This window comes from Aspergillus sydowii (assembly GCF_001890705.1).
Source record: "Aspergillus sydowii CBS 593.65 unplaced genomic scaffold ASPSYscaffold_14, whole genome shotgun sequence".
Taxonomy (NCBI): Eukaryota; Fungi; Ascomycota; class Eurotiomycetes; order Eurotiales; family Aspergillaceae; genus Aspergillus; species Aspergillus sydowii.
In genome coordinates, this window is record NW_024467872.1 from 682,962 (window position 1) to 709,913 (window position 26,952).

General features: G+C 52.1%; 12 protein-coding genes across 12 annotated transcripts; 4 read left to right on the plus strand and 8 right to left on the minus strand.

Moving 5' to 3' along the window:
- Window positions 1-745: 745 nt before the first annotated feature.
- Window positions 746-1,952, minus strand: ASPSYDRAFT_136394 (uncharacterized protein). Its single transcript, XM_040840757.1, has 2 exons — window positions 1,369-1,952; window positions 746-1,307 (listed from the first exon to the last, which is right to left on the minus strand). The coding sequence occupies exons 1-2, from the start codon at window positions 1,898-1,900 to the stop codon at window positions 928-930; spliced, it is 912 nt and encodes a 303-aa protein (XP_040698079.1). The 5' UTR covers window positions 1,901-1,952; the 3' UTR covers window positions 746-927.
- A 172-nt stretch (window positions 1,953-2,124) lies between these two features.
- On the minus strand, window positions 2,125-3,764 carry ASPSYDRAFT_161130 (uncharacterized protein; the record flags this gene model as incomplete). The annotated part of the gene is made up of 5 exons (XM_040842961.1): window positions 2,125-2,547; window positions 2,606-2,997; window positions 3,051-3,242; window positions 3,308-3,569; window positions 3,621-3,764. 5 exons carry the CDS (start codon window positions 3,762-3,764, stop codon window positions 2,125-2,127), a joined length of 1,413 nt encoding a protein of 470 aa, XP_040698080.1.
- An 18-nt stretch (window positions 3,765-3,782) lies between these two features.
- On the plus strand, window positions 3,783-4,542 carry ASPSYDRAFT_50325 (uncharacterized protein). Its single transcript, XM_040848045.1, has one exon. The coding sequence runs from the start codon at window positions 3,821-3,823 to the stop codon at window positions 4,208-4,210; it is 390 nt and encodes a 129-aa protein (XP_040698081.1). The 5' UTR covers window positions 3,783-3,820; the 3' UTR covers window positions 4,211-4,542.
- A 710-nt stretch (window positions 4,543-5,252) lies between these two features.
- ASPSYDRAFT_50327 (uncharacterized protein) lies at window positions 5,253-6,342 on the plus strand. Its single transcript, XM_040848046.1, has 2 exons — window positions 5,253-6,231; window positions 6,305-6,342. Exon 1 carries the CDS (start codon window positions 5,500-5,502, stop codon window positions 6,049-6,051), a length of 552 nt encoding a protein of 183 aa, XP_040698082.1. The 5' UTR covers window positions 5,253-5,499; the 3' UTR covers window positions 6,052-6,231; window positions 6,305-6,342.
- Window positions 6,343-9,638: 3,296 nt separating this feature from the next.
- On the plus strand, window positions 9,639-10,863 carry ASPSYDRAFT_496935 (uncharacterized protein). Its single transcript, XM_040847890.1, has 2 exons — window positions 9,639-9,914; window positions 10,099-10,863. The coding sequence occupies exon 2, from the start codon at window positions 10,116-10,118 to the stop codon at window positions 10,647-10,649; it is 534 nt and encodes a 177-aa protein (XP_040698083.1). The 5' UTR covers window positions 9,639-9,914; window positions 10,099-10,115; the 3' UTR covers window positions 10,650-10,863.
- Window positions 10,769-12,426, minus strand: ASPSYDRAFT_496852 (uncharacterized protein). The gene has a single exon (XM_040847888.1). It carries the CDS (start codon window positions 12,173-12,175, stop codon window positions 11,135-11,137), a length of 1,041 nt encoding a protein of 346 aa, XP_040698084.1. The 5' UTR covers window positions 12,176-12,426; the 3' UTR covers window positions 10,769-11,134.
- Window positions 12,427-13,063: 637 nt separating this feature from the next.
- On the plus strand, window positions 13,064-14,289 carry ASPSYDRAFT_94034 (uncharacterized protein; the record flags this gene model as incomplete). The annotated part of the gene is made up of 5 exons (XM_040852925.1): window positions 13,064-13,080; window positions 13,131-13,336; window positions 13,395-13,463; window positions 13,526-13,983; window positions 14,041-14,289. The coding sequence occupies 5 exons, from the start codon at window positions 13,064-13,066 to the stop codon at window positions 14,287-14,289; spliced, it is 999 nt and encodes a 332-aa protein (XP_040698085.1).
- A 192-nt stretch (window positions 14,290-14,481) lies between these two features.
- On the minus strand, window positions 14,482-15,374 carry ASPSYDRAFT_1162428 (uncharacterized protein; the record flags this gene model as incomplete). Its single annotated transcript, XM_040840105.1, has 2 exons — window positions 14,482-14,492; window positions 14,624-15,374. 2 exons carry the CDS (start codon window positions 15,372-15,374, stop codon window positions 14,482-14,484), a joined length of 762 nt encoding a protein of 253 aa, XP_040698086.1.
- Window positions 15,375-15,697: 323 nt separating this feature from the next.
- On the minus strand, window positions 15,698-16,686 carry ASPSYDRAFT_94036 (BTB/POZ domain-containing protein; the record flags this gene model as incomplete). The annotated part of the gene is made up of 2 exons (XM_040852926.1): window positions 15,698-16,083; window positions 16,143-16,686. The coding sequence occupies 2 exons, from the start codon at window positions 16,684-16,686 to the stop codon at window positions 15,698-15,700; spliced, it is 930 nt and encodes a 309-aa protein (XP_040698087.1).
- Window positions 16,687-17,026: 340 nt separating this feature from the next.
- Window positions 17,027-18,584, minus strand: ASPSYDRAFT_50331 (uncharacterized protein). Its single transcript, XM_040848047.1, has one exon. The coding sequence runs from the start codon at window positions 18,388-18,390 to the stop codon at window positions 17,284-17,286; it is 1,107 nt and encodes a 368-aa protein (XP_040698088.1). The 5' UTR covers window positions 18,391-18,584; the 3' UTR covers window positions 17,027-17,283.
- A 1,256-nt stretch (window positions 18,585-19,840) lies between these two features.
- Window positions 19,841-24,352, minus strand: ASPSYDRAFT_497208 (uncharacterized protein). Its single transcript, XM_040847899.1, has one exon. The coding sequence runs from the start codon at window positions 24,102-24,104 to the stop codon at window positions 20,289-20,291; it is 3,816 nt and encodes a 1,271-aa protein (XP_040698089.1). The 5' UTR covers window positions 24,105-24,352; the 3' UTR covers window positions 19,841-20,288.
- Window positions 24,353-25,194: 842 nt separating this feature from the next.
- ASPSYDRAFT_497115 (alpha/beta fold hydrolase) lies at window positions 25,195-26,636 on the minus strand. The gene has a single exon (XM_040847897.1). It carries the CDS (start codon window positions 26,437-26,439, stop codon window positions 25,570-25,572), a length of 870 nt encoding a protein of 289 aa, XP_040698090.1. The 5' UTR covers window positions 26,440-26,636; the 3' UTR covers window positions 25,195-25,569.
- Between the last annotated feature and the right edge of the window lie 316 nt (window positions 26,637-26,952).

Genomic DNA, 26,952 nt, shown 5'->3' on the forward strand with positions numbered 1-26,952 from the left:
CAGGTTAGCTATCTGCTGATGAGCATAGGCCTACGCAGGTCCAGTCTCAGTGTCCTTAATGTATCTCCCCTGCCGTGCTCAAAACCGATATCCTCTTTAGACATGGCAAGCACGGTCCGTTTCATGGTACATGATGAGTACACTTCCTGACGGCGGCCAAATACGTCTATGCGAGTAATATGCAAGATGAAAACATCATCACAGGAGAAGGATAGTATATAGACAAACCTAGGATGGGGCCCTGAATGTGAGGTAGCCGCGGGCGTAATTCAACTGACTAAATTTGCCCACCCACAATGTAGCGAATAGCAAGAATGCCTCAGTAAAGTCCATCAGACAAGCAAATTTCAAAGCGTGCCAAAGCTCCTCCATCATTGTTGTGGGCCGCTCTTCAATGTCCATGGTTCATGACAGACCGCGGCTCTGCATGCAGGGTTCACATTTGTATTTACGGATAAGAATTGACAGTACGTTTAGTCTCCCGGGATCAGTGGTCTCAGGGACGAGATGGCACCTTTGGTACACTAGATGGCAGAACAGGTGGCGTCAGGGTTATCATCTAATAGCAGGATGGCTGTCCGTGGTTGAAGATACGTCGGATTGCTATTAATACCTGCTTCTTCAACAATCCTTGGATCGGACATAGTGGGAAACACTGGCGAAGCTAGAGATAGGAACTTTATAGGAAATGAAGGAACACTCGCCGAATTCGATTACGAGGTGTTGCAGCAGAAGGGAACAACGGGCCGGCAATTTCTTCAAGGCCTATGGTATCGTACTATTCACAGAAAAGGCTAAGAAATTCGTTCACGATCTTTACAACCAGCGAAGCCTCGACCGGCGTGTGATAACGAAAGCCCGCGCAATATGTATAAGCGTAGCCTCCAGGTAATATTCCAACTACTCCCAGGACCCCAGGGTGGATGTTCACTGCGCAGTAGAGTGCTCTTCACAGGCGACATTCTTAACACATGGCAGGCAGAGCCCCATCCCCTTCCAACACTCGTTCAGCCAAGCAAGTAATTTTGCCCTCTGTGCATATCCTGAGAAAATATAACAACTGCAGCCGACATGTTCTGTAAAGAAATTTTCTTTCATATGTTTTGCAGCAGTATAGATTTGCTGAAAGCTCTTCTCTGCAAGTGCGTCGGAACCGGGGAGAGTACCGGAATCCTTGACGTCTCGAAGATAGTCGCGCATGAATTCGTTTGGTGTTTGACATTGCAAGGGTAAAAACCTCTCGACAACGCGCATGATTGCACGCTGGAAATGATGAGTAGCAAGGTTGTGTTTATTATCAAAACCATCTATAGGCCAAGCTGTTAGTAAATCGAGAAAATGATATCGTGGGGTCGCGGCTGAACAGACCTAGTATAGCCTCAGAGAATATCCTCAGGTCCTCAGATGCATACTGCCAGCACCGGATTCGGCCTTTTCCGGTCCACAGAAGCTCGCGAGATATATCGTAAAAGTGTTCACGGAGATTCGCAACGTATGCTAAGTGTAGCAAGTCCCATAGCTGCTCATGGCTTCTCCCCTTCACTGTTTGTGTGAGCCATACATGAGCTGGATAAAGCATTGCTTTACCACAGTTGTACTCGTCAACGAGGTAGGCGACACCCCGAAGACAGCCCGGCGTAGGTATATGGGAGAGACTTGTAGATTTGTGATGGACGGCTTCGCAGAAGATGCGGAATGCCTCTGGGTCCTGATGCGGGAGGCTCACGACAGCATATTTGCTAGTCTCGTCCTTTATGGCCAGTCCACCTTCGACGGGCGCCTTCAGCATCCAAGAAAGGACCGAAGAGGCCAGGGCCAGAGCTTTTTTGGAGACTAGAAAGGTGACGGCTCCTGAGCAATTCACTAAAACGTCACCGTCAGGATCGATTTGGACGGCCATTGGAACGGATTGTTTCTTGCGAAATGGAGCGAAAGGAAAATGAGATGTTCGAGGGGAAGAAAAGCACCAAGAAGCAGACGTCAGAAGTGAGAAGCAAAGTAACACCGCAACACATCTGGAAGCTGACATAGACCTGAGTGCTGCCCAGAGATTTCACGTCAAAAAAATTTAATTCTGCAGTCCACTAACTGCTATGCTATTTACTCTAATATCTTCAACCCGCCTTAGGTCGAATTCGAGTTATCAGCACAAGACCAAGCCGCGCTTCCTCCAGTCACGCGATACGAATCAATAATCGCTGTAACAGAGCCATACGTCCCCGCAATGATGAGGAAAGTACCAGAGATAAGCACAAAGGCACACCAAAACACCATGCTCTTCCATTTCCACGTTCGGACAGACCCGTCCTTCGTCCAGTTATCGTACAGCCACATGCACGCCATCGGGTGGAACGCAATGAACGTGCCGAGAAGAGCTCCGACTAGCGAGACGAGATCATCGAAGACCGGGATGCCGCTGGCGATGACATAGGCTATTATAGTCACGGTGAAGGTGCATCCGAGCCAGACTGACCAGTGGATGGGCGAGTTTGAGGTGAGATGGCGGCTTCCTCGGAGGAGACGAACGAAGATGTATTTGCTCGGAACCTTTACCAGTCAGTTTTTTTCAGGTCATTGATGTAAGGACCAGAGAGCTATAACTTACATGGGTCAACAGGATTGCAGTCACGAACAGTCCTGGAAGAGCGATTCCATACGCCACTTTCTTGACGAGCGGACCGGCTGTACCCAGGGCGGGAGAAGCAACATACGACCCGGCATAGTAGTACACGATAATACCAACAATAACGTACGTGGCGGTCACGATGCTTTGGCAGACCATTAAAGCCTTGTTGAACTCACGAGGATCGCGCATTTCAGCAGCAATTGAGAAAAACGCCGGTGTTCCGCAGTACGCGAAAACCAGAGACGACATTGCCGTGGCGGCCTCGGCGAAAGTAGGGTTACCAAACAGTTTAAAGTCGGATTCCCATGGGATATCTTTCGGTGCTGTACTTGGCCGGCCCTGCAGTCCGACTGCAATAGTCACGACGAAGACTATGGAATAGGTCAGTCCGGTCGAACCCCTAGAACCATGCTATGGTACTTACCGGCAACTATGATGCAGATTGAACCAATCCATGCCAGCCAGCTAATACGACCAAGAGTCCGGATGCTTGACAAGCCGAACGTGACGACCGCGGCAATGGCGACAAAAATGGCAGTGCAGGCACCGTGCACTGAAAGTGCATTCAACGAAATTGAGATACCAAGCATCGCCGATCCAGAAACGAACGTGAAGACTAGGGGTGGTATCAGTTAGCCAATGCATACTGGACGCGCACCAGACCAGAAGAGGGAGTATTACAAAGACAGAATGCGGCGCCGAATACTTCGCGACCGACGCGTCCGAAGATCATGGCCCCTGCATCGTCGATACCGTACACATGGCGGTGGTTGACTTTGAAGACACCGACGATATAATCGGACCAGGTCGTGATGACCCCAATGGTCAACATAATAATGACACCGGGTATCAGACCGAGCTTGTTGAAGGCAGTTGGTATTGACAAAACACCCAGCCCGATCTGAGTCTTGATCATGAGGACTGAGGTTCCCATCCACCCGACCTTTTTGATGTTAGACCACTAAGGGCATGTGGGATTACGGAAGACACGGACATTCCGGTAGTTAGGGCCATCCTCCGTTATGCCACCGAAGACAGCGTCGTGTTCATGAGTTTCCTTGGTGTCAAGGATCTCGCCCACCTGAGAGGGAGCAGGCGCAATGTCCTCGAACTCGTCCTCATACTTGGGCTTCGACATGTTCAAGAACGCAACGAAGGGAAATGAAACTGCGAGAAGAATAATAGACAGATGGAATGCGGGAATTGAACAGAAGCGATGGGGGGACTGAAAGGACGTTTATATACGCCGATCTCGTATCTGTTTGGGAGAGACATGATAGTCGCGCCAGTCTACTGGCAGTGGCAATGAAAAGTACCCACTACCCCAGACAGATCCACCGAGACTGCTACCCCGGATATGGAGGCCCCGCCACACTGCCAGCGAATCACAGACTGCAAGATAGACTTTCGGGGCGCAGTAATGCCCTTCATTACTGGTTAAGTTGCCTCCTTTTCCTGGGGAACGGGGAATGGAGATTTTTTCCAACTGCCATGTTCAGGGATTGCTTTCCCCGTCCGTCGATTGCGGCAACGACAGCTGGCCCATCCCCAGTCCCCGAATGGGTGTCACAGATAAGATATTAATCCACGAGATAAGGCACCATTCCGAAGTTGTAACAAGAGAGATATCAATGGCCCTTAAAGCTGCATCTGAGGCGATAAATGCGCATGATAATCTTATGGGACCATGCTGCTCCTAAGCCACTTATCCGATTGGAGGGAGATCGTAGTAATTTCCCATCCTGGCCGATTTCCTCCTGTCACGAAAATGAATTAGCGCCAGTCAATGACGTTCTACTCATGCATGGCACGGTCGCCCAAGACACATCAGCTGCGACATCCAGCTCTCCATTCGCCAGGCTCTGTATGGACGTGCGAACTAAGTTGATAAGCCCCTGCCTTCTCCCGCCGTTGCCTTCCTGAACGGCTGCAGCATCCGAGAGAACCGGGAATGTCACCGCGACAGCTTATCATCCCCGCCGGTTATCCCACGGAAGTGAATGCCTTCTGCAGAGTCAAGGGCCCTGAAAGGGGCAAGTTGTTCATTTTTCCTCGGAATAATGTCTATCTGATAGCAAAGGGCTTTGTGGTCATACCCAGTCATGACGTGCGTCTTCTTCACCGAAGACAATCGTCGTCGGTCTAGACATCTTACCCCCCGGCCCCCCTATATATGTGAAGGTTTTGGCACAATCCATAACCGGCAGCCCGGTCGCATACAACAGGCGCACCGCGCAGATACCTCACTCCCTCGCGGTGGGCCCGCCTATCACGACAGCTCCAGCGCGCCGCATGGGGTATTGACAGCGCGTCTCCCATGGGAATCCAGACGGCAACAAAGCATTATGTTATTAGATAGAGTTCAACGATGCGTGGTTTCTCACCGCCGCTCGACAGGAATATTGAGTTTTGTGGCGTCTCGAGAGTTTAAAACACTCGGCATCGTTAACGAGACCGGGACGGGTGCCGGTCTTGGTGGTTGTCAGGGATAACAAATTGGGGTGATGACAAAACGCGGCTCTCTTCAACCGCGATAAATGATAGGTGGTTGTTGGCTGCTTGTCGGCGGAAGCTTGGATTTTGTGGCGTCGCGAGGGTTTCAGACACTCGGTATCGTTCACGAGGCCGGGACGGTTTCCGGTGCCGGGTAACTGAGCAACGTGGTGATCTGGCGTTGGGATGATGGTTGGTAGTGACAGTTGACGATTGATGTTATCTCTGCCTTTGTCCTTCGTCTACTTCCTGGGCTGTTTTAGAACCTCACCTGAGGCGATAGGCGGGTGCTGTGGCCTTTCCTGCAGTGCGTATGAGGCAAGGACTGGTGCCACTGTAGACATCGGACCAATCTCAACATTTTTACTTGCGCATTGATGATGGCTTGCGAAGTGAGGGGAGTGATGATTCTCAGAGTCGAAACGCCTATCGCGCCCGTGTCAGACCATGACAGCTTTGGCAAGTCCTTCCTTCGCGGAAACGCCCTCTGCTTTGGGATCGCGGAATCACCTTCCCCACTGGAAGCTCCAAGCCCAGTGGCTGACTTGTATCCCGACTCGCCAAATCTGGGGCTGACATGGAAGAGGAGTTGGTATTCAGTTTTCAGCTCGGTCGGCATCCGTCGAAAGTGCCTTGACGACGCAATGCCCTGGGTGCCGCCTGTCTTGATCCACGTTATTTCTGATGCCTGCTCCATTCCAACATTCATCCCGCGTGGCGCTAACGAGATACAATGTCAAAACGAGCCTATACTTTTTGTCTCATCAGTCACGACCGGATATATCCTCTGGACTGATTCGCCGATAAGTTTCTATGGCGGTGTTGACTCCAAGACAGACGAGCTTACCCATCGGCGTCAGCAGTACAGGAACCCGGACCTTCTCAACTCTTCAATTGATCATCACATGGTGCCGACTGGCTGGGAGTTCTAGTTACTGCACGGAGCTTGCCCACACCTGTTAGGAATTGGACTACATTTTTGCCGTTTTTCCACCCAGCGCCAAACGAACTATTAAACATCAGATGGGAGTAACGAGAAATTGCTAAGTCTACCACTTGGCCAGCTGGGTAGCTTGGGAGGTAAGCAAAACGCTTTAGGGGTATTTCATTCGGTAAACCACCCCATAGGTATCGAGCATTGATAACCATACTCATGATCTGGGAAAGGCTAATCATGATCCCCAGCCGCTGTAGTCTCACCTAGAAGAAGCCCCACCGCTGCCTCATGTCCGTACTCTGCTGCATATGATAGAGGTGTCCGCCCCTCGCGATCTTTCCGATCCAGGTAGACCTTGTTGGTAGCTAGGAGAAGCCTGATAACTGGCGTATGTCCTTTCGCAGCCGCATGTGATAATGGTGTTCTTCCACCGCGATCTTGAGCATCTGCATCGATCTTGTCTTTCGCGAGGAGCAGCTTTACTATCGCTTCGTGCCCGTTCTCTGCTGCGTATGAGATCGCCACTCGCATATGAGCTGCGTCTGGAAGGTTCAAATCCAGGTCTTCCCTCGCAAGCAGCTTCTTGACCACCGGTTCGTGCCCTTGGCGTACTGCGTGGATCAACGGGGTACGGCCCTTGTGGTCCCTGTTGCTCACACGAACGGACGGTTGATCTAGCAGCAGCTGAACGGCTCTAGCATGCCCCCTTTTTGCCGCTATTGCTAGGGGGTTTCGCTTTCCCTTGCTTCTCATATAGACATCACTGAGTAGTGTTACCAATGAGGTTGGGTTCCTGCGGTGTGCTGCTATCTTCCATAGCAAAGTCCAGCCGCTCGAATCAGCATGATCGCAATCGACTCGTGGCTCCTGGGTCAGCAGTCGCAGGACAGATTCGTGACCCATTTCAGCTGCTCTCCAGAGTCGTGTTCGTCCGAAATTGTCAATTAGATCTGGATCGGCCTTTCCTGTAGTTAACAGGAGCCTAACAACAGCGGTATAGCCATTTGCCGCTGCTTTTGACAGCGCCGTCTCCCCCTGACAGTCTTTTGCATTGACGTCCGCCCCGCCCTGACGGAGTAACAACCTCACCAAATCTGTATTGCCGCTGGCGGCTGCTATTGAGAGCGGTGTTTGTCCGTTGGGACCCCTGAAATTCAGCCGGACTTTGCCCGTGGCAAGCAGGAGCTTGACAATGTTCTCATGGCCTTCCGCCGCTGCAATTAATAGCGGAGTCTGTCGCTCCTCATTGATAATGTGCGTCCAAAAGTCTGCGGATGCGAGTTCTGGTAATAGAAGCCATAGCATGGGGTCATGCTGCGACGCCCATCTCGTTATTGACATCCATACCGACACTACCCTTGCACTAGATTGCTCATGTTTCGCATCAAGTCGTGCTATGAGTAAGCCGGGTCCCTGCCACATGATTAAAAAGAAAAGGACCCCGATCAGAACCCGAACGAGGTCCATCAATCTCCAAAGCTTAATTTTCCGAAAGTGAATGCGTGGCATACTGGTCATCCAGAACAGCCAGAAAGGCAGCGAAAGCGGCATAAGTATACACATTATTAGCTTGGGTGCAGGGTTGCCCCTGCCATGGAGCTCTCTCCAGAGTGGCCGGAGCATTAAAGCCGTTGTCCCAAGTTTGAGGAACAGAATTATGGATAACGACGTATTGCCGAGCATCACCGGTATCATCTTTAGCATCAGTTTGAAGGCGATATTTCCCCGGATCCTTGCTGTATCCCAGAATGAATTCCATATGAGGTCTTGTTGGCAACACAGTGACAGCCTCTGGTTCACATATACAGCGACGGAGCCAAAGAGGAACAATTTGAAACTGGGGACTATCATGCTTTGTGCCCAACCGATTAAGATGCTGAACAGCACGCACATCATGAATATCCGCGGCAATGGCATCATAGGGAGCAGCGAGAATAGCAGCAGAAGCGATGCTTTTGAGGATGGCCAGTAAGCCCATTTAGTCTCCTTGAAAACTTCGTAGAGGGCCCGTGTTGATAATACGATAGCCACCGGCTTGAAGGCTAGACTGAGAAGACTGGAAAAATGCTGTACCAGAAGGATAACCAGTATCCCCAACTTCAGTGCCGGCTTTAGGGTCAATATGAATCCCACCCGAGCACCAAGCTGAATCACCCTCCAGGGTAATGTCAGTATCATGGGAACATCCGGATTCAGCTCAACTGAACGATTAGATAGGAGTGAATGCAGGTACAGCATCAGATGCATGGTGAGTAATAATCCCAGATAACGTGCCACAGTGCGGGTGGAACGCGTGTTTGCCCTCAGGTTTGTCCAGGTCCCAGATAGAAGAGATATTTGCAACAACACCCATAGAGCCCACAGCGGCAGAAGAACCATTGCCAGCAACATCAGGACTATTATGACTGCAAGAACCACCATCACAATGGCGACTGCGGTGCCGGCCACGACGGTCAAAACTTGTTGCAGCAGCTTGTCGAAAGGTTTGTGCTCGTTTACTTGTGCTCTCCGTGACGGCGTGTTCTCCTTCCCATCCTCAAGATCGTCGTTGAAAGAGTCCGACGAAAGTAGGTTTACCACCCCTTTGTGACCTCTCTCCGCTGCCCACCAGAGGGGCGAACGCCCTTCTGCATCTTGACAACTGGGGTCTGCTCTGGCTGGATACGCCAGCCTTTCGATCTGATTATTGTGTGCAGATGTCTCTTGCTTCGGAGACCTCTGCGATGCATTTCCGGTAAAAAGGTCCCGAAGAGATATTTGTGTATAGAGGGCCAACACCGTGGTTAGCAGAGTCAAAGGCATTGGCCGAAGTATTAGCATCTTCACGGTGTTTATAACAATGTCCAGGGACAGGATGGCAAATATACTCTCCTGTTTCCACTTGAATACACCAACGACGATGGCAAACAAGGGCAACAAAAGTAGAGGAAGGTATGCTTGGATTGTCATTGCAGGTAACCATTCAACCCGATTCGAGTCAGGGTGCACACTGTTCGTATCGAGAAGCAATTTGACCACTTCTTGGTGCCCGCCTCTCGTAGCCCACCATAACGCGGTCCGTCCCACGTTGTCTCCAGCGTCAGGGTTAACGTTCTTGGTTGCCAACAACACTTTTACCACTTCTTCATGGCCCTGCTGGGCTGCATAGGACAGCGGCGTGCGCTGCCAGGAGTCCTCGGCATCAGGATAGTAACCGTCCTTGAGTAGGTGTCTTAGAACACTTAGTTGTCCGTAACATGCGGACAGATGTAGGGCGTTGGTGCTCTTCCGTATGTAAGGGCTGTATGTTACGTCCGATGAGTGGAACATGGCGGCAATCATGTCCCTGCCCCAGTTGGACACGATGGGTTCATTCTTAAGTAGGTTCATAACATCCTCAGCCACCTGTGATTCTGCTACTTGGGCATGATGCCCCCAGTTTGCTGTAGCATACCCATACAAAACATTCGACTTTCGTCGTTCCATGGCTGACGTGGAATTTGAATCGACATCGGCTGCAGCGGCTTCAGATGCGGTGAACACCAAATAACCGATGCAACTTCTCGCGATCATAGTGTGCGCGCCAGCGAACCATAGCCCCATTGACCTCTCAAGATACTCTTGTGCTGTGGGATGAACGAGGCGAATAATGTCACTCGTCTCGTCGATTATCACAAGGCCACCACAAACGGAGACAATGTCATCTGTCTCTGGCAGACTTTCTGCGTCAACTATGGAAGCACCTAGATCCACCGCGAGGGCATGTCGCAGCTCCGATATCTTCAGGGGCCTTTTTGCACAGGTGATCCACGATAGTGCATGCTTAGCCAGGCTAGAAAACCCTGCTGCCTGGGTACCGATTCTGTCCATCGCCTGTTTGTAAGCTTCCGCCAGTATTTCCTGTATCTGCGTGTCCCTTGGTCCTTTCCCATGCCTTCTGTATTGAGCAAGTAGCTCCTTCATGGCCTTCACTGTCATCTTGTCACTGAGCGAGTTCAGATACAATTGCGCCAGCAGGAACCTGGAGGGTGAATCAGCTCGGTCAATAACAAGGTGGAATTAGTGATATGTTCAACGTACATGCCGTCCGCAGCGGTCACGATCTCCTCTTTTATTTGTTCCTTGAGGGTTCCATCCCGTACCACTTGCCGTGGCCACAACGACAGGTGCCCCTCTAAGTATCGCTTTAGGTCCTCCTCACGGGCTTTTATAGCCAATTTAGCGGAGTCTTGGAAACTATTTGTGACTTCCGGGATGGGGCGCGACGTTGCCAGGAAATTGACACCGCACTGTCCTTGGAGATCGAAAAGCTCGGACAAGAGCCGTTCCCTACAGGAATCAGCCACTGGGCATTCGTCCAGCGCATCGACGACGATGAAGTTCCTTGAGTTGTGCTCCATTACGGCAGCTAGTACCTTTGTCAGTTCCTTGACTGATGGCCGCGCCTTACTGCCCTTATATCGCCCATATGCTAGGCTTTGGGGGAGATTGAAGAGTTGTTCATCGGTTGCTGAAGGATCGTATAAAGATTTTAAACTGTTGACCACAGACAACTCGTTGTTATGTCGATTATACAAATCTTTCACCACATCCGGTAGCGCTGGCAACGCTTGAGCAAATTGCTTCAAGACGCTCGCGAGTAAATCGTCTAGCTTCTGCTCGTGGTGTCTTCGGACGTCACAGTAAAGATATGCAGTACCGATGTTAGGGTCGTTATAGAACCTTTGATGTAGGCTCTCAATAACAACAGATGCAAGGATGGTCTTTCCTGCTCCAGGTATACCTGGACAGAACAACGTTTGCGCCTTTGCGTTGAGCCATCCATCGAATTCCTGGGAGTCTATCAGCCACTGTCCTGTGCCGGGGTGTCTTCTTTTGAGGTAATCGCTCTGCTGAGGACCGTAGTCAATTGGGGTGAGCCAATCCAGAATCTGTTTCCGTTTTCTGTCATCTCGATCTGGATGGCGTTAGCACGGGCACTGCAGGTTTCAATATGCGTCCGGTCGCATTGACATCCCTTCTTGAGCTGATCCAAAACCAGCATGGATATCCTCGTGCATTCTGTCCATTTTCTCGCCGAAGTCCTGCACTAAAAAGAGTCAACATGGTGAGAATCCCTGCCTGGAATTCCAACAACAGCTCCCCCCTGGTGGTCGCTCACGTATGTCAGCTATTCGCCGTTCTGCCTCGACTTCATTCGGTCGAATGCGACAGAGAAGGGCCTTTGCATAAGCCGCTGCTCCCATGGCTGCAAATCCTTGCCAGTCCTTGTTCTTATGACTATTAGAGGAATCACATATCCCACGGACAGCAAGGCATGGGAAATGGTTCATGAGACCCGCAGCTTCCATTTCAAAGCATAGCACCCCCTTCCCCCTGGACAGTTTGTCCCGAATAGTGGCGTCCTTCATCAATTGATTTGCCGAGGCGATTAGGCCGTAATGAATGACCAGTTCGTCATTGACGCGTTCATCTCGAGAGACACGGACAGAAGGACCGCCGCCACAGAGCGCAGCGCAGTTTCCGTTCTTGCTCTGATCATGGACAACGGTGCTCCGATAGAGGATGTCACTGTCCCGGGGTGGCTGCTTGTAGCATCTCTGTAGCTTATCGTTGCCATCCAGCGCGGCAGCAATCTTCTTCTCCAGTCCATGGCCCTCCATCTCATACGTCGCCGCAAGCCCAGCTACTGCAGTCCTCAGAACCATCGGCGGCTGGTTCAGAAACCCCGTGTACTGGAAGGACTGCTCCTGTATGGTCTTCCCAAAATCATACTGAAACACTCCTCCCTGGCCATTATGGGCGGAACTAACCACAACATCTCCCAGACGGATATCATGCCCAGCACTGGGCGCACCACCACCGACACCGACCATCAATCCGAACCTTATATTGGGGAATGTGTGCAGCATGTCTCGGGCGACCGCCGCCGCAGAGGATACACCGTACTCCCCAAGAGGTAGCACGGCAATGACTACATTGTGCCTGCCCATTCGGCCTAGGGTGTAGTCGTTGTTGTCGTTCGGAGAGACGTATTCAAGTTCTTCTTGATGTCGGTCGTCGAGGAAGGTTCGGGCCGCAACGTACTCCGTTTTTAGAGCGCAGATCCAGCCAACGGTATATTGCCTCGGGTCTATCATGATTGCGGCTCGAGGTCCCGAGCAGAGGGTGGACTTGATGGATGGTACCTACAATGGCCCAGTTTTGATCCGAGCCAGCCCTCGCAGAGCAGGAGGCGACCGTGGGCACTTTGGGAAACGAGGTTGGGCAGGAAGAAGTGAGGAACCCCGCAGGGAGAAAATCCATGATTATGCATATCAAGTCAGGACTCATTGGTCCACAAACACAAACATCGGCTTATATAGCTGACTCGAATCCCGTACTTTTGGGCGACTGGAGAGCGGCTGTCAGAAACTGAACACCCACGTCGACAGCTCAGTCACACTGACATACCTGGGAAACCCGCATTTCGCACTTGACGAATTCGCCGCGCTGGCGAGGCTAACGAGGGACCAAAAAATATCACAATCGACTCAGGCGATCATCACGACCAGGCGGGAGGTCTATGAAAGAGCTTCCGAGGCAGGGTATATCGCGTCCCTGGAAGTCGTGGGCGCGACCTTCATTACCGATACATACTAATGTCTGATCGAAGAACCGGTTGTTCCGCTGGGCTCCAAGAATTTAATAACGAACTGTGCGAAATATGCACACTATGGACCTGGGACGAGGAAGCGCTGTATCCATTTTGTAGTCTTGCCGCCTGCATGGATGCGACGGAGTGCGGATACAACAAGCAGGAGATGCCTCGTGGCTGAGAGCCGATTGTACTTCCCCAGTATAATCAAAGAAAACAATTCCTGTAAGATGAAATATTAGCCCTTTCGCGAAATGATGCAATATGCCACAGTCTCCATTACCTTCCTCCACGGGATGGCCTTCCTGATTCGGTTGTTGGCGGGGATGCTATAAGAACCCCGCCGCTGTAAGCTCTCGCAATCCACCATCACACTCCTACAATTGTCGAAATGCCTCAAATATTCCTGTAAGTGATGAATCGGCTAAATTATAGTTGACCACCAGTTAATTCGTTAGAACTGGCGCAACCGGCTACATCGGAGGCCAAGTCCTCCACACCCTATCAACAACTCACCCCGACTATGAAGTTACAGCCTTAGTCAGGGATGAGACGAAAGCGGCAGCTGTGACGAAAGCATATCCCAAAACCTGCATTGTCATTGGAGACTTGGACCAAGTTGATCTCATCGAAAGCGAGGCCAAAAAGGCCAATGTCGTCGTTCGTGAGTGCGCCAGTAGAAAGCCAAAGTAGGACGTCTGATCGCTGACAGTGAGGCACAGATGCCGCTAGCAACAAGCACCTCGAAAGTGTGAAGGCCATTTTGAGGGCTCTCGATGGACGCCAGGATGGTAAGTTAGCCTTTCCTTCCGGCCCTCACCCACGCCGGAGCAGTCCCTAATAGACCCAACAGCATACTACATCCAAGTCACAGGCGCCAGCGTCCTCGCCGGCCCCGAAATCGATTCCAACACATACGGCGAGCCCTCAGATAAAATCTTCGACGACCTAGACAATATCGGCGACGTTCGGAAAATAATCCGCGATTACAGGAACCGCCGAGTTGTGGATAACTTCATCCTTGATCCCGGTGATAATGGTCCCAAGACGGCGATTATCTTCCCGCCTATTATCTTTGGACGGGGCGAGGGACCGGTTAACAGACGTAGTGTTCAGATTCCTGCTATCTCCAGGGCGACGCTGAAGCAGAAGTCTGGCGTCTACCTTGGTAAAGGGTTGAGTCGATGGGGAGCGATCCATATTGCGGACCTTGGACAGCTGTTCGTGAAGCTTGTTGAGGCGGGTGTTACAAATTCCCCAGCGGCAGTGTGGAACGAGAACGGACTGTTCTTTGCAGAGAATGGGTTCGAGGTATGTCGAAATGGCGACGACAGGGAGTGCTTACCTGCTGACTGTGATACTGTTTAGGCGTTCAAGGATATCGGAGAGCAGGTGGCCAAGGCGGCGCACAGTCTCGGGTATATTCCGTCCAGTGAAGCTCGCTCAATCAGCCTAGAAGAGTCCAACTCGGTGATTAATGGCGGTGCGGTGTTCCTGGGCTCGAATGGTCAGGGTCGGGCTTTGCGATCTCGGAAGCTTTTGGGTTGGGAGCCAACGAAGGGCAAGTTGGAACAGTATATCCAGGAAACTGTCGCTGACGAGGCGTCCCTTGTGTGAGATATAGAGATGGGACCGGAAAGCAGAAATAGAATATCATTGCCGTCAGCTCTAGCTAGTAAGTGTAGATACAAATAAAACCAACAACAATATCAACCGGCCTACCACAACGGAGTTCAAGATAGCAAAGTAGGATTATCCTTCAAACCATATAACGAAAGCCCCTTTATACCGTTCCGGCAGCTCCTCAGCTTAGTATCCAACTGTGTCACCCTGATAACATCAATCGGTAGATCTTTGGCGGCATCGCAGATATCATTGTAGCTCTTCTGCTGAAACCCCAACGATGCTGGCTGCTGCAGGGTTTCCTTCAGCTGCGACTTCATCGTCTCACCAACCTGCGATATCTCGTCCCGTTTCCGCTTCCGCGTCGCGGTCTCGCACTCTCGCAACGCGCCGATAATCGTTTTACGCACATCGATATGCAGGCGGTTCTGCATTGTTTGCAAAGAGTCTGGGAGAGTGCCGCATGGGGCGTTAGTTTGGGGACGGTTAAGATGTATATAGGAAGACAGAGCAAAAAGCAGACCTGGTACAGATTTCGGCATGATCCCAGGGCCGTTGGGAAACGGCCAGCCCGTGTAAGTATTCGTGGGCTTGTGCACGCAGACAAGCTGGCTGGCAATCTTAGAGAACCTGTCTTCCAAGTCCATCACGTATGCAAAATGCAGCATGTACCATAGATCATTGTCCGAGCGGCGATTCAAGGAGCCCCGGAGCCACGAGACGGCGTGGTACAGAAATATTTGGTGGCACTTGTACTTGTCGATGAAGAGGGACAGATGGAACAGGGTATCGGGCGCGGGGACTTCATCTACCTGACGTTCGTAGTTGTGGATTACGTTGCAAAAGATTCTGACGGCAAGAGGGTCATATTCGTCCAGGTCGACGACGAACTTCCCGTCAGTGTCGAAACGGAGTTCACTTAGGAAGGGGTCGAGCATGAAGGCGAACATGGGCGAGGCGAGAGATAGAGTCTCTGAGGAGACGACGAACCTGTTACCCTGGCAATGCATGCGGACATCGCCATCTTGCTTGTAGGTGCTGTCATTCATCTGGGTGAAGGTTAAGGAGGTTGTGTTCATTTTGGCAGTTTTGATGAGGGCATCACAGTCGCCTGGATGGTGGCATTTATAGGCCGGCCATGAGGCCCCGTTTGTAGCTAAACAGGCACCTAGCTAAGCGAGATCTACTTCTTTTGGTGTTTCCTTTAGCTGGCAAAGTGACGATAAAGAATTTCGTTCAGTTCACGAATACCCCGCTGGTTCAGGGACGGCGTGAGTATCCTTTGTGAGTTTGCATAACAACTACATTGCACATCAAATCTGCGGTTGAAGGTTCACGATACTAGATGAATTTTGAAGTACTTTGATCCAAAACCTCCGAAAGCCAGATTCCCACTGATCCATCACGCTGCTGGGTGCTTGTCGCAAGGGTCCGGGCTCACGCAAGCTAAACACAACCCCTTTGAGACAGCTCGGCCCAGCCTCGCAGCCACTCTACCTTGCGCCAAAAGCTCAGAAAGTATGTAACAGTTGCGGCACCCCCCGGTGTAGGATACGTCCTCAGCAGGAGGCAGTTGGTGTGCCCTCTGTATGATTTCCAGAGGGCTTATATGCCAGAAGTCGCTGAAAGGGGTGTACGGGAAGATATCGAGCTCCGCCAGCTGGACCACATAGTCACCACCAATGCTTGTCCTGGGGACGCAGGTACAACCCCTCTCAATCGCCTCGGGTTCCATCAGGGTCGTTTCGATAGCGTCCATGTTCGACTCACACAAGGCATCGAGCTTGTCTGGCAGTGCACTGAATTAGCATGGAAACCAAGAAAATCGAAGATATCATATTACAAACCTATGATCCCTTCGACAGGTACAGCTGGCCCTATATTATCTACTGCAGAGTGCCAGTTCTTGGGCCCGCCTGGTAGTCTGACTGCCAGTTGTTGTGAGATGTCATGGAAGAGGGTTTCGGATTTCAGGACGTAGGCGTATTGGAGTAATAGCCACAAGTCTTCCATCCAGGGATTCGTATGGAGCACGCGATAAATGAGGATCTCTCCGTAGTTCCTCATTGACAGCGCACAGTCATACTTATCAACAAACGCCACCAGACGGTCAAGCAAGTCGCCCTCGGGCTCCCGGGGCACTTTAACGATCTGATCGTGTGCCGTGCGGATAAAAATGCGCAGCACATCTGGGTCGTCCCCTGGAAACTCGATAGTAGCCGGACTATCGGGATCTGCATTTCGAACAGCCGAATCTTCCTTCCAACCGTGGCTAAACATCGCACGAAAAACTGGCGATGCGTTTGCCAGGACTGTCGCACAGACCTGGAATGAAACATCGTCGGTTCGGAGAATGACATTGCCGCGAGGGTCACTAATTTCTGTCGACATTTTGTTCGAGAGGGTATCAAGGTCTAATTACTGGATGATGGGTATGGTAAATAAAGGAAGAATGATGAGGGAAGAAAGAGAACGTGAGATGAGGAGAGTGAGATGGGAGTTTAAGGAAGAATTGTTTTTGCTGGGGAGCTCATGTCCCAGCACTTTCAAAAGAGGCTAGGATAGAATCAAAAAAGGAAGCAGCTTGAAGAATTGCAGTCCTGGCACTCAAGTGTGCGTAGATACGTGATATTCTTTGAAGACTATCACTGAAGTGTGTAATATAGGGCTGGGGGGTTGCTCCCATAGTACTGGGTTTGGTGTAGGGCATGTTTAAGGTTCTGCTGAATGTATTTAGGGCTATTTCAGTTCAAATGCTACAGGACCCCGCATTGGCTCTTTAAATTTCTACAAAAATGAATAGTACTTTTTCCTTGTCTTATGCCCTTCGCCAAAGAGATCTCAATGTTGTTTGCTGGCCATTTTCGTTTCGCCGGGCCATTATGGCCGGCCGCTCACGAAGCAACATTGGAACAGCCCAAACCACAATAACCGAGGTTCGTTTGCGTCAAACCCTTAGAATTTCCGAGCAAGATCAGCTTAGATGGCCTACTTGCCAGTCGGTGGGTCACGTCGCGGGGGGATATTCTCCTTGAAAAGGCCGCTAGCTCCCGGTTCACTGGGAGAAACTACAAGGCTTCTCATCTGATTCCCTCCCGTTACCTTCGCCATGAACGAATATCCAAAGACCCCGTTAAGCTTATTCCAAACGGATAATGGGCCACACAGAACTAGCAAAGTCGACCTGGTGGGGTAAACCCCCTCAAGCGTCATGGAGGCGTTCTCGGGTAACGCCCGGATCCAAGAGACGAAACTGTTGAGGGTATCCTCGGTCAAGTTTTCGGATATGTGAACTCCGAAAACAGCTCTCATCGCGGGCTGGATTCGTTGGGGCTCTACAGGTGTAATCCCAGAAAATGGGAGGCAAATAGACATCACGCCGGCTCTAAGGCCGTGTGATGGCGGTTTGACGGCATCTGGGCGTGCTGCTAAACTGGCAATGACTTCAGCAAACTCAACGTACCGATGGCCATTTCGTTCTCGGTGTTTGATCTCTCCGGCTAACTTGGCTGTGATGGTGTTGCGAGGGGGTGAGAAGGCCATCGGGTCCTCCTGTTTGGTTGCTGCAATAACTTCAACGACGCGCTGGCTTGTCTCAGGGGCTCGGCATGCCACCCAGGAATAACAACAATCAAAAACGAACAAGACGTCCACTTTGTCATGGTCTTGGAGGTAGTAACCTTCGTCGGGTAGGACGTGTGCAACCATGTACATCATCGCATTCAATCTTCTACCGCCGGTACACTCAACGAAGTTCAAGACATCACCGCTCCCCTGTGCACCATGTCCTGCATAGTGCACAATAACAACAGCGCGGCCCTTGGTCTGCTTTGCTGCATTCAATGTTTTGGTGAATGCTCCTTGTACTGTCCAGCCGGGTGTCACGTCGCCTGCCTTGAGGACTATCTCTCGAGCTGGGGCGAGCCGAAGGGTACTTAGCATAGACTGAAAGTGTCCAACGTCCTGGTATGCATTTGTATCATCACGTTCCCAGTAGAAAGAGAGGGCATAGGCGTCGCTATATTTGGTGCTCCTTTGGAGCACGGCTTCGCTTATGGTGCGATGAAATTCTTCGGTGGTAATTGGGCGGTCCATCTTTGGGGTCGACTGACTTGATTGTATTGCAAGCAAAGTCCTTGTAGGCGAATATAGTAAACCTGGGGTCCCGAGATAACGAGAAGCGATCTGATGCAGGGTGAAAGTGTGTCGAGCAGTAGATCCGTTGGTTAAGACGATGTGTTAGGAAGAGAGAAGACGTAAGATAAGCAAGAACTAAGAGGCAGAAAAATAGAAGAAAAGGCACGCAGAAAGCATGCACGCGCAGAAATTTCAGTGAAGACTCATATTACCTACACTACCATCAGTCCATGGTCAGACCACCACGTCACCCCTTCGATGGCCTCCAGCGACCATGGCCAAAGCCAACCCATCCCCTCGCATTTTCTGCATCGATTAGTGTCATATCCGTGTGAATGAGTACCATGGAACGCGTTCAGAATGCAAGGTACAAGGTACGTACTTTATTTCTAACTTATATCACTTATGGTGAATTTACTTTTGCCTTCTCTGTCCAGTCTCGATGGAGCAGGCTGAGGGTGATTTGGATATAATCTCATGGACAACGGTGCTGTCAAAGTACTTACAAAGTCGATGTATACCCGGCGTAATGCACAATCACAAGGGCGCGGTTGTTGGTTTGTTTTACTGTGTTTAATATACTTTAGAATTCCCCTTCTACTTTCCACCTGGTGTAGCGTTATCATGCGCTATGATAAGCTCTTGACCTTTAGGGAATTTAACAGTCTGGAACAGGTGGGTCGAGTAGTAACAGTCCAGGCTTGCGATAGAGTCATCGCGTTCCCACTAAATGAAGAGGCTGTAGGTGTCACTATACTCCCTGCTGCACTGGTAAGCAGAATCCTGGACTGTGTCATTGAATATCTCAGTCGCTATGGTATGGACCATGGTGCAAGGTAGATTGATGTGAGATCGACGGAGTATTAGAGAGGGAAACGAAGAAGATCAAGAGGGGAGAATATGAGAGAGAAAAACGGAAAAGGTTCAAGTCAAGAAGACTTTTTCACAAACACTAACAATCCTGTCAGTCCATGGTCAGACCACCTTCATCTTCATCACCCCTTCAATTTTGACGACTACGACCAGAGGTACGAAAGCATCTTTTCCATCATTGCACAGTCTCGACGACCGATTCAACTTATCGATCCTTCACCAGATCTATCTTACTATCCTCATCGCTCAAACGTCTTCTTCGTCTCCTTGCATCCTGTGAGAAACTTTGACCAAGCGCGACATCTTCGTCTACCATCCTCTTCTAAAGACAAACCTTGCTCTGACATATCTTCCATCGATCGGCCTTCTATTCATGAGGATCAGTACCGTGGAACGCGTCCAGGATGACAGGTACATACTTTGCATCCCACTTGCGTCACTCGCAGTGAATACACTTTCGCCTCTTCCATCCAGTTTCGATGAAGCAGAATAAGGGTATACAGGTACAATCTCATGGAAAGCGACGTCGCAGTCAAGCAAGTGAGGTTCACCTGTCAAAATACTGATGAAGTCTAGCCTGTGAAGTCGTCCCCATCCTATGGCGCGGGGCAGTGGCCCCATGTGCGGGGAGGGCGCTGGTGATAGGCTGATGGCAGCAGGGGTCCGAATATCGCGTATATAAGAAGCCCGCCCGACCGCATTTCTTGCCCGACAGCCTGTGCAATCAACCTCTCACACACACTCTCTCTCTCCGACTACTCTTTACTTTACAGCAACGATACAGTCTATAGAAACGAAATGTCCAGATATTCACATATTCGATTTATTACCACGACTAAAATGCTCCACTTATTTATATACGTCTAAATTGCGTAAGATGACGCAAATCCCAAAGCGACAAGCAGCAGGAGCAACCTTAACAAGAAACCCATGCGACACTTATGCGAAAATCCATGCGACATTCCCAGTGCAACAATTTACGCCTAGATCGGCTCGTCTCGCGGCTCAATCAGGATCTCGTTCATCGCGACATGCTCAGGCTGCCGCAGAGCGTAGATAATCGCGTTAGCCACGTCCTCCGGAACCATGATCTGTGCCCCTGAGGCCCCGCCGTATTTCTCGACGGCCTCTGTATCGGTCGACATGCCCAAGAGATCGGTGTTTGTGTTTCCTGGCTGCACGGCTGTCACGCGCAGGCCTTGACCGGCCGTCTCCAGACGCAGCGCTTGCAGGGTCGCCTCGACGAAGAACTTGCTAGCTGAGTAGACTCCCAGGCCGGGGAAGACCTTGCGACCGGCATCTGAAGAGATTGCGACGACGTGACCGCGCCCGCGCGACAGCATGCCAGGTACTGTAGATGCAAGGGAGTTGAGGATCCCCTTGCAGTTGACGTCGACTGTGCGCTCCCACTCGTCCATCTGGGTGTTGGCCATCATTGTGAAGTACATGACGCCAGCGCAAGCGACGAGGATATCTACTGGACCGAGCTCGTCGTTTGCGGCCTTCACGAGGGCCTCCACCTGCGTCTTATCTGTAACGTCAGTCTTGCAGGTTGCGACCTTGCCGCCATAGACAGAGATTTTGGCCTTGAGTGATTCCAATGCGTCAAGGCGTCGAGCACCGATCGCGACATGGGCGCCTTCTCTAGCCAGAGCAGTAGCGACCGCTGCTCCAATGCCGGATGAAGCACCCGTGACAACGGCCACCTTGCCGCTCAAAGCACCGCGAGAGACGGCGCTTGGCGGTGCCTGGCGAGTTGGGGGTTTCCTCAGCCACCCTCTAGCGAACCAGTGGCGAGTATACGTCTCGAGCAGGAAGCGGTCAACCTTTGGCCGCTCGACCTCCCGACGAATAGGCCGGGTAACAGCGTTGTCCAGAACGACAATGCCGCGCAGGAACTCGATCGACGGCATACCGCTACGAAGGATATCGACTGTGAAGCCACCATCACCACCCTTGACATCGCCACGCTTGCTGGTCCAAAGTGCCACCCACTCGTCCCAAGGAAGAGGGTCGGTCGCATAGCCGAGCAGCTTCAGATCTTGAAAGACTGACTGCGTGTTCACTGGGGCTGGGTCACCCAAGTGGAAAACAGTTTGTTCGGCCGATGTCTGGTTTCCGAGATGAATGATGGCCTTGCTAACAAAGTCTACAGGGGTCATTTCGGCGCGCCAGCCCTCCACGTCTGGATACTTCCCGATCTTGATGGACTCGACGATCAGCGCGGACAGCAGATCCCAGGCGTTGGCAGCGCCTGATTGACTGTGACCACTGATTGTACCGGCACGGTGGACTCTCACCGGCAGGCCCCGACGGCCGGCTTCAAGGACGAGCTGTTCCGCGACCCATTTGGTCTGTCCGTACCCATCCAACAGCTTGGTTGGCACATCATCCACGTCCAGCATTGCATCCTCGGGCCAGCCCTTCTCGCCAGATGGCGGTAGAACGCCATTTGTTGAGACATACTGGACGGTTGCACCACCCTTGGCTGCCAGGCGAAGGACCTCACGAGTACCGCCTACGTTGGCTGCCCGCAGCGCGGCGTAAGGATAGACAAGGTTGACTGATGCGGCGGAGTGTACAATAACGTCGACCCGCTGTGCAAGCTCTTCGAATGCATCAGGGGCGAGACCGAACCGCGATCGAGAAAGGTTACCCGGGAGAATCTGGACACGCTCCATGATCGAGTCGTGCCAAATACCCAGGTCAAGGAGGTTGCGACGAATTCGGGCAACACCGCCGGGCTGGTCATCGTCCTCTGGCTCGGTGAACCTCACCAGACAGATGATGTGCGCATTGGTGTTTTCAACGAGATCCTTCAGGAGGAAAGCACCAAGGAAACCGGTCACACCGGTTAACAGTACTGTCTTTGCATCCGTGAGCGAGCAGATCTTTGCATCCGTGGGCCGAATACTTTCGTCGAGCGTGGCATCAGCGCGCAACACCGCAGGCAGATCTGCCTGTACAGCGGCTGCGTGGCCGTCTCGGACACCGCGGACGGTTTCCACATGGCCAGCCAGTGTCGAATTCTCTGCCAACCGCGCGATTGGAACGCGGAATCCGAACTTCCGAGACAGTCTGGAGGACAGGTCGGCGATAGAAAGCGAGTGACCACCAAGGTCGAAGAAGTTATCTTCGGGTTGCAGTTGGGCTTTGGGGACCTTCAATGCGACCGCCCAAACCGCCGCAATATCGTCAAGGCCAATGGGATCCTCCTTCTTCCCATTTCCATTGGCAACGACCTCCGTTGGCGGCGGCGGGAGACGCTTGAGATCGACCTTTCCAGAGACCTCGTGAGTTGGCAGCTCGTCTACTTGTACCCACAGGGCTGGGATCATGTAGTGTGCGAGGAATTGTGTAAGGGCTCTGCGAGCACCAGGGCTGTGTCCCGAAGGGTTAATTTCCACAACCGGGCGCTGTTCACAAGACTCCTTGTCGGCGACAATGTATGCCACCAATTGTTTTTCCACACCCTCACCGTGCGGGATTACAGCACATTGGCGGACGGCCAGGTGTTTGACGATGTCGTTTTCGACCTTTCCGGGCACAACAGAGTACCCGCGGAGTTTAATCATAGCACCCACGCGACCGGTGATTTCAAGAAGACCAGAGGGCAGCATGCGCGCCTGATCCCCAGTTCGGTACATAACATCACCAGTGATCCCGGAGAAGGTGTTTTGAATAAAAGTCTTGGCCGTTGTCTCTGGTCGGTTGATGTATCCCCTCGCGAGCATGGGTCCGCCGACACAAAGCTCGCCACAGGTGCCGTCTTCTACTTTTTCGCCCTGTTCGTTAACGATGTAGGTGTGTTTTGGGTCCAGCGGCGGGCCGACCGGGCAGTATTGGGATTCATCATCATAGATTTTGCGGATGTCGCCGCACGCAATTTCATGCGTCTCGCAAGCGCTGTAGCAGTTGAGCAGCCGGGTGTTTGGCAGCGCTTTGATCGCGCGGCGGGCCAAGTCGGTCGTCACGACTTCACCGTTCAGCCACAGTGTGCGCAGCTCGGGCAGGCGAGTGCCGATATGGGGATGTCGAGAGAGAATGGTAGCAAGGAGGGTCGGGGTCATGAGAGTTTCGCTAATACGCTTCGATGCAAGAAGGTCCACCAGCGCGGCAGGGTCGTAGCTGTGGTCGTCGGGGACAGCGACGACAGCAGCTCCACGCAGCAATGGACGAATAATTTCCCAAATAAAAAAGACGTTGCAGGCCACGCGATCACCGGGCTGGAGGTCCTGCACGCCGAATCGCAGGTTATATGAGAGAACTGGAGCCCGGTGTCGGTTTGCAATGCCCTTTGGCTTCCCGGTTGTGCCAGAGGAATACGAAACAAAGGCCAGTCTATCCAGGTCGTCGCTGGCAGGCAGCGGTGCCGGCTCGGTGGTGTGGCCATTGGCGTCGGCGGCGGGCTCATCAAGGGTGATGACTGGGACATTGCCCTTGATTTTGCCGGTCTCTGACCTGTGGGTGACTACCACTACGGGAGTTGCGTCGTCAAGCACGTCGGCCAGCAGGTCTGGAGGGTAAGCCAGCTCCAGCACGAGGAATGCTCCGCCGGCTCGCAGGGCGGCCAGACAGGCAATGACATAATCTGCACTGCGGGGGAGCAGCACGCCCACCAAGCTATCCCGACTCACGCCATAGCGACGCAGGCGCTGCGAGAGATCCTCTACTTCCTTGTCTAGCTCAGCGTATGTGTATGAGGACTTGTCGTCCTCCAGGGCAAGGGCGTCGGGGGTCGCCTTGGCCTGCTGCGTGAAGAGAGCCGCGAGGTCTTTGGTGGTGTCAAGAATCGCCATGTTTGATTAGCAATGGCTCAGCGACCGATGGAGGAGAGGAAAAGGGAGACGTTCAACGAAGGCCTCGCACGACAAACAGGACAGGCAGCTGTCTTATACGGTCAACGCGGGCGGGGAGGTGGAATGTGGGATGGCGAGGGCACCGGCTGCCTCACGGTGGTCGCAGAAAGTAAGTTGCGAGAAAAGCAAAGAGAGGAGAGGGGGATTGGAGGACGGAAAGAGACGCAGAGGAGACAAGTGACAAAAGACAAGTGACAAGTTGACACCAGGCAGATAGCTTCAGTGTTATCACCAGTGGGGGTTCACATGCTTTTTTTCTTTTTTCGTCTCACCCTCTAACTTCTTCCAACCTAGTGCTCGCCCGCTCTGGCTCTTTGGGCTTTGTCTCAGCGCAAATCAGGGCAGCCAGGGACACAGCTCTCCAACTGCTCGTCCAGTCATGCTGCTGTCCTTCCAGGATTTCGACCTCCCCAAGGTTCTTGTCCCGAGTGATGAGATCATGGCGGGTGGCAGTTCCTGAGATTGGCTGTGCAGCACAGACAGTCGAGGATGTATGGGGATCGCGGTCCACCCCCACCGCAGGTCCTCCGTCCACTTGGCCGTTTTTGCTTCTTCGATGCCACAGTGCGCTCGTCTAAACTTTTCCCATGGCGAATTGACCCCAGAAAATGTCGCCATCGCGCAGCCCAACAGCTGCAATAGTTCAGGGTCCATGAACACTGCCGGGTCATCACTGCACCAGAAGCCTGGCTCTTGGAATGTCCCTTCACTTTGTCCCGGTTTTCCGACTCTCCCCGACAGCTCCAACAGCTCCAGCGGTTTTCAGGGACTCTCTGTGTCCCTGTCATTCTAGAACCCGAACCGAACGGAATGGTGGGGTCGATCCCGCCTAATCTGGAAGACAACGCCCGCGATTGGTCCCAACAGATCCCGATTGGGCTGCATCTGGTGGATCTGCTCCCGAGCCTCACGCTTCATTGGTCGCCTCCCGACGCTCTCCGGTCACCTGACCGGCCCAGGCCTTGAATTGCTGCCCCAGGCATTTATTTGGCTGTCCTGGTCCTGTGCGAATAGCTTCAATTTGGCCCGTTTAATCCTTGTCGCCACTTCTCGATCCACGTCAGCGAGTGGGATGCATTCCCGCCACTCATGATGAAAGTCAAGGCAACCACCTCGGAAATCGCGCGTCAGATGTTCGCTCACTGCGATGTCGCTGACAAGATCCGCAGCTTCACGATGGCCGATTCGTTATTAACCTTTTGGAACGCCCATGCGTTTTCGTTTACCAGTTTCCATCAGTGATATGGGGAGATTACCCCGCGAGCGACGCTCTCGGCGTCTTACGGGCTTTTACAGTGAGGATGTCGTACGAGTCATTGAACTGACTCATTGGCATTCTAGTCTGTTGCAGGCTATTGCATACATAATTACCTCCAGTCCGATACCAACTTCTGTTCACCCTGAATTAGATTCCATTTCGGCCCAAAAAGTCCAAAATCAGTGACCCAATCTCCTCGGTCTCGGTCTCAACAGCAAAGTGTCCTGCATCCAGAAGATGCACCTCCGCCTTGGGCAAGTCTCTCTTGAACGCTTCCGCACCCGGAGGGACAAAGATCTGATCGTTCTTGCCCCAGACAGCAAGCACTGGGACGTTAGACTGTCGGAAGTATTCCTGGGACTTGGGGTACAGCGGCAGATTGTTCCTATAATCCCAGAACAGGTCAATCTGAACATCCGCGTTGCCAGGGCGCTGCAACAATGCATAGTCAAGGTGATACGACTCTGGCGCAATTACCCTGCCGCTCTGTGTCCCCTCTTCATACTGCCACTTGGTCGCTTCGAAACTGAGCAGGGCTGATGCAAGCTTTGCTCGGATTTTGGGGTCATTGTTGCTATCCCACAGCTCGCGGACCGCGTCCCAGAAGGCTCCTAGCCCTTCGTCGTACGCGTTCCCATTCTGGGAAATGATGGCTTGCACAGCGTCTGGTCGTTGCAGGGCGAGCCGGAGGCCGGTAGGGGCGCCGTAGTCGAAGATGTAAACGGAGAAGCGCGTGATCGAGAGCTTATCCAGGAACTCCGAGATCACCGCAGCGAGATTGTCGAATGTATACTCGAATGCCGCTGGCACGGTGGTGAATCCGAATCCAGGGAGGTCTGGGGCCAGCACGCGGTACTTCTTTGCCAGGATGGGGATGAGGTTCCGGTATTGGTGAGAGGAGGACGGGAAGCCGTGGAGGAGGAGGATCACTGGAGCGGATTCCGGGCCGGCCTGTCTGTAGAAGACCTTTGCCTTGGAGGCAGGGAGGTCTTGATTGAGTAGCTGGACACGCGACATCTTTTGCTTATGGATCCTTGTAGTAAGGTAAGTGTGCGTAGAGGCTGCTAGTATACTAACAATTGTCTTAACTGCTTGCGGGACTATCTAAACGAGTCTGTCCGGCACAACGCAGCTATATATACGCCGGCCTTGCAAACACCGTAGTCGACCTACAATGACCATCATGGCTGTTTGCAGCGAATGCATACGCCGCTCCCATGGTGTTGGAGTGGTCTGATTCTATATTGTTTGACTGCGAGACAAACTCCGCAAACTCCGCGATTTCTAATGCCCACGACGTCATCATTTTTATTATTTGGCCTTGCCGGTGGGATAAGCAGCAGTTCGAACAGTAATTCTCGGTGATTGCTCTCATTGCACGGGTTTTGGATCAAAGTTAATGAGTAAGATATGCCTATTCCTGCTATTGTGTGTTTAACAACTGGCCTTGGCATTTTGGATGCGTGGTTATATATTTCCATCCTACTGCGTTTATACACCACAAGGATGGGCAAGAACCTGGCCACAAAA

Coding starts and splice junctions, on each gene's coding strand:
- ASPSYDRAFT_136394 (XM_040840757.1), bottom strand. CDS start 1,900: ATGGCCGTCCAAATCGATCCTGACGGTGACGTTTTAGTGAATTGCTCA. Junction 1,308..1,368: donor ATTCTCTGAGGCTATACTAG/GTCTGTTCAGCC, acceptor CTTGGCCTATAG/ATGGTTTTGATAATAAACAC.
- ASPSYDRAFT_50325 (XM_040848045.1), top strand. CDS start 3,821: ATGCGGGAATTGAACAGAAGCGATGGGGGGACTGAAAGGACGTTTATA.
- ASPSYDRAFT_50327 (XM_040848046.1), top strand. CDS start 5,500: ATGGCTTGCGAAGTGAGGGGAGTGATGATTCTCAGAGTCGAAACGCCT.
- ASPSYDRAFT_496935 (XM_040847890.1), top strand. CDS start 10,116: ATGCCGTCCGCAGCGGTCACGATCTCCTCTTTTATTTGTTCCTTGAGG.
- ASPSYDRAFT_496852 (XM_040847888.1), bottom strand. CDS start 12,175: ATGATAGACCCGAGGCAATATACCGTTGGCTGGATCTGCGCTCTAAAA.
- ASPSYDRAFT_50331 (XM_040848047.1), bottom strand. CDS start 18,390: ATGGACCGCCCAATTACCACCGAAGAATTTCATCGCACCATAAGCGAA.
- ASPSYDRAFT_497208 (XM_040847899.1), bottom strand. CDS start 24,104: ATGGCGATTCTTGACACCACCAAAGACCTCGCGGCTCTCTTCACGCAG.
- ASPSYDRAFT_497115 (XM_040847897.1), bottom strand. CDS start 26,439: ATGTCGCGTGTCCAGCTACTCAATCAAGACCTCCCTGCCTCCAAGGCA.